The 13,478-nt window shown below is 49.8% G+C and overlaps 1 protein-coding gene across 23 annotated transcripts in view; it reads right to left on the bottom strand.

Moving 5' to 3' along the window:
- NRXN2 (neurexin 2) overlaps positions 1-13,478 on the bottom strand; it is a 292,189-nt gene that overhangs the window by 167,752 nt on the left and 110,959 nt on the right. For all 23 annotated transcript variants that reach the window (XM_079956317.1, XM_079956316.1, XM_079956322.1 and 20 more), the window contains 3 exons: positions 3,761-3,922; positions 1,847-2,285; positions 247-630 (listed from right to left, as the gene is read on the bottom strand). In XM_079956317.1, the coding sequence (XP_079812443.1) occupies positions 247-630; positions 1,847-2,285; positions 3,761-3,922 (985 nt within the window). The remainder of the gene's footprint in view (positions 1-246; positions 631-1,846; positions 2,286-3,760; positions 3,923-13,478) is intronic.

The raw sequence follows: 13,478 nt of genomic DNA, 5'->3' as shown, positions 1-13,478 counted from the left end.
ATTATGTAACCTCTGTTCAAACAGGATGAATGCTCAATGAACGGGTTGTCTGAAAGAGGCTCCGGTTACTGCTTGGGCCAGGCTTTGCCCACCTGGTGCCCTCTGGGTGCTTTGGCCAACTTTGGGCAAGCATGGCCAGCCCTCTTGCACAGGGTCAAAGATGTGGCTCATGCTGAAGCTCAGCAAAAGGAAGCTCAGCTGGTTCCAGCACTCCTTCTGCCTCCTCTGGGCCCTGGGCCCCCTCACCTCTCTCGCACAGCCGGCCCAGGTAGCCAGTGCCCACGCAGTCGCAGATGAAGCGGTTCCAGCCCTCCCGGCAGAGGCCTCCATTGCGGCACGGGGAGCTGCTGCACTGCTTGAGGGTCTCTCGGGAGCAGAAGCTGGAGACGCCAGCTACGCTCTGCACCTCGGCCAGGCGCCGCACGTCACGGCTCTTCCCGTCAATGAAGAGGTCCCTCACACAGCCCACGTAGCCATAGTTCAAGAAGGCTGTCCACACCTCAGGGGGCAGGATGAGGTCCAGGCGGTTCTCAGGAAGCCCCCCGAGGTACATCTCGCTGTCTAGGTCCAGGATCTCACTCTCCCCGCTGGCCAGGAAGGGCGTGCTGCGGCTGTTCACAGAGATGGAGCCTGCAAGGAGGGAAAGCAGGAGAGGTCACCCCACAAAGTCTGGCTCACTGACACTGGCATCTCTCTTCCTCTGGGGCTGCATGGCCCAACAGTTTACCCCAGTCAGAAAAACTATGGGGACATCCCTCTCATTATGCTATGAAAAGCAGCAGGTTGGTGCCCCCCTGCTAAGCCTGCCTGCTGCCCACCTACACCTCCCCACCACCCCAATGCATCAAGGAAAGGATAAGAAATCCAGCCTAAATAAGAGGGGCCAGCAGGAAGCATCCCATGGGGGGCTTTAGTGCCCCAAGACTCCTCTTCTTCCTAGAGAGGAGGCTTGGGGAGTCCCTTGCAAAAGGAAGGCTGGGGCTTAGTTCATCATTAGGCCCTCCTCTCTTCTTGAAGTGAACACGCCCCACTTTCTCCCAGTGCCCCCCACTGGCTTCTCTCTTCCTTTTTGCTTGCTTCCCACTGGCTTCTCTCTTCCTTTTTGTCAAATTTTTATTAAATTTTTAAATCTCTAAATATATACTTGATTCCAAATTTGTCATACATTTCTCTTTAAACTTTGACTTCCCATCTTTCCCTCTGTGCTGTTCTTAATCCCATGCCATTTACATACTGCATTCTAATAAACATTTCACCTAAGACACATTCTTCCGTTTCATATATTATCAATTTTCCACCACTGCTCATATTTGGAATCCTGCTCATGATTTCATCTATTTTTTTCAGATATTCCAAAAGGGGCGTCTCTCTTCCTACAAGATTCTCTTTCTTGTAGGTTCCCAGCAATAAGAAGGCATCCCTGACAATCACTGTGCTGCAGCAAAGGGAAGTGCTGCCCCATCCCTCTGGGGAATGCTGCTTTTTCTGACCCTGTGCATAACTCCCCTCCCACTTCATATGCCAGTGAGGGAAGGGCGATTGTTGCTGGCAAGCACCCAACCCCAGTGGCCAAGGAGTCACAGGCAGCCTATGGGGTCAGAGGCAGCAAGGTGCCTTGGAAGACCAGCCACTGCTAGTAATGGGGCGCTGTGGCTCTCAGGTCCTCCTTGGGGGCTTTCCCAGAAGAAGCACCTGGGCAGCCGGTGTGAGAAGAGGGTGTTGGACCAGGTGGGCCCTCTTTGCTCTCATCTGACAACCAAGCCCTTCCGATGCCCCCACCTGGCTCAAAATTGAACAGGACACAAGCGCGTCCCCGGCACCTGAGGTGGCAGCAGAGCCCACTCACCCTTGCGCCCGTCGCGCTGGAAGTCCACATGGCACCACTCGCCGTCATTCACCTTCTTGCTGCTGGCCCGCATCTTGATGCCCCCAGAGCCCATATCCAGCAGCAGATAGAGGTAGCCGTCGAGGAGCTCCATGGCGAAGTAGTCAGCCTTGTGCAGGCGCTCGGAGCGGCCCTCCTTGGGCGGCTGCAGCCTGCCGTGGCTGAAGAGCAGCAGCCCGTTTGGCTCTGTGGTGCGGAAGTCAAAGGAGATGGAGCCCGTCTTCTTGGTGTTCCACTTGGGCAGTGAGATGTAGGCCTCGGGGGACTCAAAGGTGACCGGGTCGAGGGCCGCCACATTCTCACAGCGGAAGACTAGGTCCCCATTGATCTTCATCTTGGGGTCCCCTTCCTTGGCCAAGCGAGACAGTTCCAGCTTGAAGTCATTGTTCTTATAGACAACCTGCAAAGGGATGGGAGAAGCAGGCGGGGTCAACAGGACACGGTGAGCTTTGTCACACCTTGACGTGAGCTAGCTCTCCCCATCTTGGGATTTGACAGAGAGAGAGAGGTGAGGAGGGAAGGAAGATGGGGAGCAACCAGGGAATGTTGCCTGTGGATTTGTTCGACATGACCTGTGGAGTCCTGTGGTTCCGTAATGCCAAAGGTTCTTTGTTTGCCCCTCAAATTTGACCATGAATATATTTTTAACCCTAACATTAAACAACTGGGAATTTAACAATGAATAATGAATGGTCACACATACTTTAGAACAATGCAGAACAGCTGATGGCAAAGCCTTTGAGAAGGCAACCTAGAGGGCTGTAGTTTGGCTGCTTTGACATGTGCTCCCCCTGCACTCAGGAGGGTTGACCAGGGGATCACTTTGACCCTTGGTGCAGGGTCAGACTGGGGAAAACCCAGCGGGGCTCAGGTCCCCATGCAGACACAAAGCACTGGGTTTTACCTTGGGCCAGTGATTCCTCCTCTCGGCCTAAGCTTCCTCACAGGGTTGGTGTGAACACAGAAGGGGAGAGAGAGGATTCTGTCTGCTACCATGAGCTTCTTGTGGAGTGAAGCCATAATGCAATCCCACAGATTCTGAAGAGAAGGAAGACCCTCTCCACTGACAATATGAGGGTTGGTCCACACTTACCTTTCCTCCGTGCTTTCCAGACACAAGTCTGCGCTCCATGTCCGAGCGCTCTTTTTAAAATTATTCCTCTGGAGCTTTCCCTGCACAAATCTGCTCTTTACCACTGCATTAGAGCAAATAGCAATCCATGGAAAAACCAAATGGCTGTTTATTGTGCTTCAGCTTTAAAGAGCAGGTTTTGTGGGGGAAGCTCCGAGGCTAAATAATGAGCATTTGGACACAGAGCTTCAAAGCATGGACCTGCACCTGGAAAGCGCAGGGAAAAAGGTAAATGTGGATAAGCCCTGAGTACATGCACACACACTGAGGATGATTGAAATCACCCAAGTTAAATGTGTGTAAGATGTGACTGCACAGTATTTCATTTGCAGCCCCAGGAGGTGCTCTGTTCTCTAGGTCAGCGGTGGAAAACCTGGTGCTGTTGGATTCCAGTTCCCATCTGTCCTGGCCATGTGGCCAATGGCCATGGATGCTGCTGCCGCTGCTAGGAACTGGAGTCCACCAATGTTTAAGGGCCAAAGGCTCCCTTCTGTTCTACACCATCAACTTTGCACCTGTGCAAGAGACCAAGGGACACACAGAGCCCTACAATCCTTTCCCCCTCTTCCCAAGGTCCCCACCACATCCTCTCTGAGGGTCCCTAACATGGAAAGGCAGCTTGTGTCAGTTCCCAGCAATGAGGCTCCTTATGTCAAAAGTAATCTACATACGCTCAATGAGGATTAACCCTCCAACCCTGAGCCACCCCAACCCACCGGTCCCAACCCCACCCCACGACTCACATCCTTGAGACATCCCATGAAATTGTTGCTGACGGGGGACCCGGGCAGGTCGGCCGTATTGGGGCTCCCCCCAATGTAGAAAAAGTCGTCCGAGCCCAGCATGGTGTAGTCTTCCTGGGTGTAGCCGGTGGTGGTGAGGATCCCATCCACAGAGATGGTCACCTGTCCGTCGTGAGCGCAGGGGTTGGGGGGAGGGGTCGGGGTTGGGGAGACAAGGAGACAACAGAGTGTTAACCAACGAGGGATCTGGCGAGGAGAAGAGGGGAGACTTGGCAGGGCAGGGGAGAGGAGGAGCTGCTGACTCATTTTTATGTCTGATTGTCTTTCTGGAGAAATACTGCACTTTCGTTCTGATGGAGGGTGGGAGGAGAGGGGGGGGAGGAGGAGGAGGAGGAGTGAGGCAGGCAGAAGGGTGAAAGGGGAGAAGAATCTGCACAAGGTTTGATGGTCCAGTTGGGGACAGGGCAGGGGCAGTCTTGCAGCCACTGCTGCTTTGCCCCCTGTTGAGTCAATTGATGGCAGCTTCTGAGTCCATGTTTTGGCTGCATAGTCCCTCCCCCTCTTGCCCCATCATCCTGCCACCACCCAGTGCCATGGCGGTTCTGCCAACCAAGGAGCACCCGTTTCAGCTGGCTGTTCAGGAAAGGACTCCAGTTACCTGGGAGAAGAAAAGAATTACATGGGGCATTTTTTGAAAGAAGAGAGTGTGAAGCAGGTTGCAATTTAAACTAGTCTTGAAGGTCACTTGAGCGGCTCTCCTTGAGGAACTGTTGCTTTGAATTCTGCCAAGAATGAGCTGGTAGAGATTTCTGGGTCTTTCTTGGTTCCTCACAGCCTCTTGCTTGGAGAAGTGGCTCAAAAACTGATTTGGAAGTGCAGCCTGAACCCCGCTAAAGCCATTTGCAGTTGTTTAGGGCTGAGGTTTTCAACCTTTTTGAGTCCATGGCTCCCTTGACCAACTACACACTGCGGCACCCCTGTGGGGCTTAGAAGCCCAGTTATGTCATCCTTGCCTGCAGAGCTGGCAGCTTCTCACCCCTTTTTGACCACCCTACCTTAAGGAGTGTTCCCTCAGCCTCATTTCCTCTCCCCTCTCCTTGGGAGTCCTCCAGGAAGCTGCTGTTGCCACCCCTGGTCTCTGAGCTGCCCCCCTGCACCCCACAGGGGCCTGAGAAGCACCCCCTGCCCAGCCCCAGAGGCACCATTCGCCTGGGGAGCTTGTAGCCATGGCTGCTGCAACGAACAGCTGTGCAAGCCTTTGTGAGGCAGAGACGCAAGAGGGCATCAGAGGGAGGGAGGAAAGGAAAGAAGGACAGAAGCCAGTGTTGCCCGAGGCACCCTTGACTATCTTTCCAGGCACCGCAGGGTGGCATGGCACACTGGTTGAAAACCACAGGTTTAGGGGGTTCCTCGGTCACAGGCATGGCAACATCTGCCTATACCCTCCCATCGCACCCTGAACTGCTCCCAAGACTGTTGTGTGTGTCCTGCTGACCTTCTTTTGGGGCGTCAGCCTGGCCATGAACAAGGAGCAAGGACCTTCTTCCTCAACAACAGCCGCAGCACTAAGCAGCTGGTGCGGGGTCAGGGTTGCAGCTTCAAACTAGGACCTGCAAGGCCAGGGTGCAAATCCCTACTTGGTCATGGAGCTCACTGGGTCACCTTGGACCAGCCACCATCTCTCAGCCTAAGCTACCTCACAGGGTTGTTGTGAGGGTAAAACAAGGTGGGGGAGAACTATGTGACCACTTCCAGCTCCTTAAAGAAATGACAGAATACCTATATATAAAAAACAATACATTAAAAACACCCCAGTGGCTCATGGGAATCCCACCTGCTGTTGAACACACATTCAGGGCCAATGGAAAAAGTCAAAGGTCTTCCTTATGCAGGATGCCACCTTATCCTCTGTCAGATCCATGGTTCATCTAGCTCAGCATTGTCTACACACCACAATGTCAGCAATGATTCTCCAAGGTTGCAGGCAGGTAGTCTTTCTTGCCAGCCTTACCTGCACCTGCTGCTGGGACTTGAACCTGGGACCTTCTGAGTGCCAAGCAGATGCTCTGTGGGCCTCTCCAAAAGTCCTTTTGTGTGTGTGCATTCCTCATTTGTGTTTGCGATGGTATCAGGGTGATGATACGTGATCCTGCTTTCAATACCATTTGCGCCTGCAAAAGTTTTGGGGTGGCCACAATGCCTCATCTTCCCATCAAAACATATCCTGTAACTTCCTGCTGAAATCCTCCAACTTGTTATATCAAACGTATCCCAGGGTTTGTGGGTGTGTCTCATTATTGTGGCACTTGTAGTAAACTGCTTTGAGGTTGTTGTTTTTTTACAATCAAGCTGGCTGTAAAATTTATACACTTTTTGTGCATAAATAAGTTGGAAGAACAACAACCCTCAAAGCAGTTTATTGAATTGAGGAACTGAATGGAGTGCCCTGGAAGAAGGTCTTGGTGAGCTAGCTGGGACCCTCAACAGGAGCACTGTAATGTTTTGTTGCAGCCCCCTACTTGTTGCTGAACACCTGCCTTAAGCAAAAGCTGACCTAAACAAAGGGCTGGAACTGCTCCAAACCCTGCCCTAACTCAGGTTTCAAAGAGGCATCTCCTCAAAGTGTATATTCGCTTTGTTAGCTTCCTTTGGAGCACAGAACTGGCGGCTCCTTTGCATGGGGATAGAACATCCCTGGCAGCCACTGATACTTTTTCCACACTGGAAGAAGATTTCAGTTTAGCCATTTATTCCATTCCTCTTAAGAACTACAGATTTCGAAGCAACTCCATTAAGGAAGTCTCTGCTGAAGACTTGCAGATCTGGGCAGCTGGAATTTGTAAACTGGGAATCAATGTTGCAGCAGCAGCAGCTCAGGCTGCTTTGGGTACCCTTTCTAACAGCTTCTAAAGAAGGCAAATATCTCCAAAATGACTCAGCTGCTTATCTTACAAGACTGGGTGTCAGGGTTCCCCTCAGAGGAGGAGCAAAGGGAGCAGGACCTTACAGGCGAATTCCACACTGCCAAGGAACTTTTAAAAGCTTTTGGGTGTGGACATCCCAGACCCAAGACTGAAGGTGGTCTCACCAGTGACATAGGTTACTGGTCAGTTCGCAAGCCACTACCCTCATCTCCCCCAGGATCCCAGGAGCAGAGGAAATGGTGAACCAGGAAGGAGTTTCAGAGCAGCTGTCAAGTGCTCCATTAGCTTCCTGTGAGGAAGGAGAAGCATGGAAGCACCTGTTCAGATCTAAACCTGGCTGGGACCCTCCAGCTCCTATGCAAATCCCCCTTCTGGGCTACTTCATTGCTGAAGCTCCAGCCTTCCAGACTTGAGGAAATGGACACTAGGAAGGTGTAGGGATTGGGGTTTTCTGTAGGCACCATTAGCATCCTTGGCCATGGAGGACTTCCCGTGTTCGCTTGAACACATAAAGAACAATGACCCTAGGCGTCCTACCTTGCAACTGGCGTTGATAAACATACTGCCTCCAACAGTGGAAGCAGAACAGGGTTAGTAGCCACCAATAGCCTCATTCTCCATGAATCAATCTGTCCAATCCCCTTTTAAAGCCAAGTTGGTGGCCATCACTGCCTCTTGCGAGAGCACATTCCATAGTTTAACTACATGCTACGTGAAGGACTTCCTTTTACCTGTCCGGAATCTTCCAACATTCAGCTGCATTGAGTCCATGAGTTCTAGTGCTACATGAGAAAGGAAGAAAAAACTTTTCTCTGTCCCTTTCTCCACACCATGCAGAATTTCGTGCACCTCTATTATGTTTCCTCTCACTTGTTGTATCCCTAAACTAAAAAGCTCCAAATGCTAAAGTCTTTCCTCATCAGTTCCCTTCATAATTTTAGTTGCCCTTTTCTGAACCGTTTTTTTCCAGCTCAACAATATCCTTTTTGAGGAGCGTGACCAGAATTGTCACAGTACTCCAGATGTGGCTGCACCATAATTTGTGTAACAGCATGATGACATCGGCAGTTTTATTTTCAGTTCCATCCCTAATGATCCCTAGCATGGATTTTGCCTTTTTCACAGCTGCCTCATACTGGGTTGACATCTCCATTGAACTATCCACTACAACCTCAACAGTCTTGTTCCCGGACAGTCATGGCCAATTCAGACCCCATGAGTGTTCATGTGAAATTAAGATTTTTTGCCCTGACATGCATCACTTTACACTGCATTTGGAGTTATTCACAATCCTTTTTTGTTTCAACAACCTTGAACAATTTACTATAATCAGCAAGCTTGTCCACCTTACAGCTCACCCTGAACTCTCGATTTATGAATAAAAAGCGCATGTACTCTCTATATCTCTCCATTTGGAGAATTGTCCATATATTCCAGTAACAGTTTCCTGTTACTTAACCAGTTGTTGATCCACAAGAGGCTCTCTCTTCTTGCTCCATGACTGCTAACCTTTCTCAGAAATCTTTGGTAAGCTACTTTGTTGAAAGCCTTTTGAAAGTCCAGGTACACTATGTCAACTGCATAGCCTCAATCTGTATGGTAGTTGACACTCTCAAATAACTCCGACAGGTTAGTGAGACAGGGCTTGTCCTTGCATACGCCATGCTGGTTTTGCTTCAGCAAGGCTTGTTCTTCTACCAGTATTACCAGACCAGATGTCAAGTTAAGTGGCTTGTAATTTCCAGGATTCCCATGGACTGAAGAGGGCTACAGTCTGGTGCTCAGCTAAGGCCTCTCCCCACCCTAAGCTTCTTGCAAGAGGGTCTTAAAGGGGCAGTCCTCCAGCCTGGAGCCTAGGGTTCCATTGCCGTTCCACTGACTCCTGCCTTGTACATTGCCTGGAGTAGCACACAGGCAATGGGAAGCATGATGCCTGGTGTAAAGGAGGCTGATAACTCAGGGCAATGTGACTCAGGGGCTGCTGCTTCCAAGGGTCCCAGTTTGGAGGTCTCTAGCTCAAGGAGTTCCTGGCTTAAAGGTGCCGAGGCTCAATATCTGTGCTGGGCCCAGGCTCAGCACCTCCACGGCACGTATCCCTGAGTCCTACTCATTACTCAGAGAACAGGCCCAAAGGCAAATCAATGCCACAAGCCTGTTATTTATTTACTCACTGCTAAAGCTAAGCAGGTTTAGTTGCAACAAAGCGCCTGGGAATCAGAAGCAGCTTTTGAGTCCTTCCCAGGAAGAGAAACTTATAAATGCAACAAATAAAAGCAGCCACTCTTAGGAGCCTAAATCCCAGTTAGACTCATTTGCAAGCCCCTTTTGTTCTGGGGAAATTTTCAGACAAGAGGCCCTCTGAAAACAGCTGAGAGATAACTTGCCTCTTGTTTGTTATGTGGCAATTGTTGCCTTTTTATTTATAGTAACGAGATTGGCTTTATTCCTTTGGCTGCAGACCACAAACCATTTAGGAGCTTTGCTGAAATTCCACGGAAATACACAGCAATGTTAATGGATTGTGGGTTGCAGCCTCCTCCTCCTCCTCCTCCGAGGGCTCAGCTGCAGGTAGCTTCCTCTCCTGTGTTTCATTATTATTTGCTTGGTTTTGAAGAAACTGAGAACATTACTGGGTGGGTTCCCAAGTGATTTCCCCCTGACTAATGCATTTGCCCTATGGATCCTCTAAGCCTTAATGAACCCCCAAAGAAACTTTGAAAGCATCAGCCAATTTAATTCCGCTGGGGAGGGGAAGTGGGCAGGCTGGTTATTACAAGAAGTAAGCCTTGCCTCTCCATTCTGGATCTAGCCCAAGGTCCATCTCACTCAGAGTGTATCTGATAAAACAGCCTTTGGCAGATGTTATTGGACTACAGCTCCCATCACTCCCAGCCAGTTGGTGAAGGCTGTGACAAAGCCTGAAAGACTGCTGGATTTGGCTAGTGAAGAGCTGTTACTGTGGCTGGGGTTGGGGTGAGGGTTGGATGCTATAAGGGTCTAAACACTGCTTGCTTGCTTGCCTGCCTGCTTGCTATTCCACCTCCGTTATACCTGCTCCACCCACATACTTGTAAATCAATAGATTATTGGCGTCTCCAGCACTTTCTTCTGCAAAGCAAAGGTTGCCTTCAACCTTCCACCACTTGTGGAAGCTGTAAGCAAGAAGCATCTAAACCTTCTGTCTGAGTACATCTGATGAGGATAAACAGAAGTTCTGTTCATTTGGTTCTTCGGTGATGAGGGACTTGGAAAGATAGAGGCCACATTCACATGTCATGAAATGGCTTATCATGAGTTGTTGTGGATACTGCCTGGTGACTCTGACCCCAGAAACAGACTGATTAACCTTGGTTTCTCATGACGCCCAAACCTGGAGTCACCATGGCTTGTTGCTCCCTAAGAAGCCGGACTGCAAGCAATCCTTAAACCATGGCTGGTTGCTGGCCTGCAAGTTCTGGTTTGTAAGGGAGAAGCCAGCATCTCCAGAATTCAGATACCATGGGCAGCCAGGATGAACTACAATGTCCTGCCTTGTTTCTCTGGTTGGGACCAGTGAAGAGTTGGAGTGTGGGCAACAAGGTAAAATACACCAGCACCATTATTGTGAAGTGTGAACCCAGCCGCTGCCTCTTGATTCTTTCTTACAGAAAGCACTGGTTTGCAACATGGATTAATCCATAATGATGCTCTGCTATTGATTAGGTAACGATAAAGGGACCCCTGACCGTTAGGTCCAGTCGTGACCGACTCTGGGTTGCAGCGCTCATCTCGCTTTATTGGCTGAGGGAGCTGGCGTACAGCTTCCGGGTCATGTGGCCAGGATGACTAAGCCGCTTCTGGTGAACCAGAGCAGTACACGGACACGCCGTTTACCTTCCCGCCGGAGCGGTACCTATTTATCTACTTGCACTCTGACGTGCTTTCAAACTGCTAGGTTGGCAGGAGCAGGGACCGAGCAACGGGAGCTCACCCCATGGTGGGGATTTGAACCGCCGACCTTCTGATTGGCAAGTCCTAGGCTCTGTGGTTTAACCCACAGTGCCACCCGCATCCCTGCTATTGATTACCTGGACCAAATTATCAAGAAGGCTATTGCTAATATCCAACAGGGCTGAGTGTCACAAGTAAGAGTACTTGCAGAAATGGTTAGCACATGAGTGGACCATTTGGTTCTTGTGCCTCTGCACAAACCAAAGGTCACATTGGCTGGTGGTAGCATTCCTAGGCCAGGAAAGGCAATGGCCCATGGCGCAGGTTTCAGCAGGTGCAAAAGGTGCAGCTGAGTGGTCCATGATGTATGGAGCAGGGCAGAAGGGGCTGGCCAAACTGTAAGCCACATTAAAGGTTATCAAGACAGTGCAGAATAAAGACCTGCAGGCCGCCTCTCACCCACAGGGCAATGAGAGAGTGTCTGCTCTGTATGGAGAAGGTCCCAGGTCCAAGCAGGATCAAGCAGGAAAAGCCCTTCTCTGCCTGAGATTCTGGAGAGCAGAGAGACAATACTGGGCCAGATAAACCTGGCAGGAGAGCAGCTTTCTATATTCCGCCTGATCTGGTGCAATATGAACTTGCTTAGATTTCCAGACTCGCCATCTCTCAGGTAACAGCAGCTTAGCTAAATAAAAATTTGGAACCTGATGAAGTGAAAGAGGGGAGAACAAACAGCTCACCCTAACAGCTGCAGTCTTAATGTCCCTCCACAATACCCTGGTCTGCTAGGAATGCTTCTGGAGCTACATAACTTGATTAGGAGGTAATCTTTGTGTTTAGAAGGATTACAACCACATCAGAAAAGCCATGCAGCAGCTGGATCAGGCCAAAGGGGGCCCATCTAGCCCTGCACTCTCGCCACACAGGGACCAACCAGATGCCCATTATGGGAAGCCACACATGAGCAGGACACAAGTGCAACAGCACCATGCTCTGTCCAATGGCACAGCTTCCCTGGGGCTGAATGACATCAGTGCCTGGACGTTCTGACTTGTAGAAGCTCCCACATAAAAAATAGCAAGTCAGATTAGCTCAGTCCTTCAGCAGCCCCTGTTTGGGTGAGCTTCAGCCAGCCCAAAAAAGCCTCATGCCCCAAGTGAACTCCTCTCAGGCTTTTACCAGCCGAGGAAAAATGTCACACTGCTCTCCCAAAACCCAGATCCCTTGAGGGTCTGTGAGAAGGAGAACAGCAGAGGGGCACCAATTTCCATTACGAAAATCTGACTAGCGCTCAGGTCAACTCTTCAACCCTTAAACTCTCCCAAACTTCAGGCCAATTATGATGAATCCAAACAGCATTTAGCTAGAAGAACTGACAGCTGCAGAGAAGGAAGAGCCAGGCAGCAAGGCTAAACACAGAAAGAAAAGCCAAGGTGTTGCTGTTCCTGACACTCCTTGGCTGGACATATGGACCAATGGTGTCATCCAGCCCACTAGTAGTGGTGTGAATTATGGAGATAAGTGGGGGTCCTCATCTGTACCAGGATCCTGATGGGGACTTTGCCCATTTGCCCTCTGCTGTGGTCCCAACCAAGATCAGGCCCTGCGCCCAAATGCCTATTTGCCCTGGTGCAAAAAGGACCTTCCTTTCCAACACAAACCATAGGCACAGAGCTCCACAATTTAGGCTCCAGGTGCAAAGATGTTGAAATGTTTTAATCTTTTGCTGTTAACTGTAATAGTTTTTATAAACCAATTTTATTTTATTTTTAAAAACGCTTAGAGGTTTCACTACTATCTAAGTAGCTTATAAATTTTGTTAAACAAATAAAATAAACTGTGACCTTAGTGGGGGGCTTAGGGTCTCCCTATGCCTGCTATATTCTTCTTTAAAAAACACACAATTCTCCCAACTAATGGTGCTAATGGTGTGCTCTGTGCTGACTGGGGGGTGATGGGAACTTGCATTCCAAAACATCTGAAGGGGCACCAGGTGTCTGTGCTGCTTTAAGGTGCCACAGTTCTTTTCTGCTTTTGATGGACTGACTCCCTTTCTAGTAGAGTCAGACATCTGGTGAGGTGGATTTGACTGAAAAGAGCTTGTCCTGAAATGCTGGAAAAGAGCAGGAAACTGAAAGCTCAGGCAGTGAAGAGGCGAGCAAAGAGTTTAATTGAGGGGGACGGGGTCAGTGCTTAACCACTTAAAACAATAACTCCTCCTGCTGCTGACACTTAAAACAACCAGGCAAGAAGCATTTACAGGCAGTTCCAGGAGCACTAAGGCCCTCTAAATGGAGGCAGGGAGACTGCCTGGGGCTGAGCTAATGAGGTGTTAATGACTCCAAAGGAGGTCTAAATGGATGCCAAAGGGGGCACTTGAAAAGGCAAAGGAGAGGAGCATAGGCAGATTCCTCTTTCAATCAGGACAAGGCAGCTGCTGCAGCCTTTCCTCCAGTCTTCTAAGACTGACCTGCATCATAGATGTCATGCACACTCTCTCACAGAATGCTGTGTTATGTGGGAGGCAAAAGGTGGCCCAGCTGAAAGTGGCTGCAAAAGTTTCTGCCATAATAAATTTGTCAGTCTTTTAGGTGCAAGAGGACTCATTATTTTGCAGGAAGTTGGATAGTAAATTAATGATATAACAACAAGACACCTCATAATGCACCTCTAACATCCTTCTCACTAGTGACCATCTCCAGTTGCCAGTTGCCAAGAGCTACCAACAGGGAATAGTTCTCCACTTTGCACCCAGCTTGGGGGCTTCCCAGATGTGTATCTGGATTTCCCATTGCTAGAGACAGGATACTGGAGTAGAACTTTGTGGTCTGATCCACCAAGGCACTCCCTTGAACATTTAGGTC

Source organism: Podarcis cretensis, assembly GCF_951804945.1.
Source record: "Podarcis cretensis genome assembly, chromosome: 16".
Taxonomy (NCBI): Eukaryota; Metazoa; Chordata; class Lepidosauria; order Squamata; family Lacertidae; genus Podarcis; species Podarcis cretensis.
This window is presented reverse-complemented; position numbering and strand designations above follow the sequence as displayed.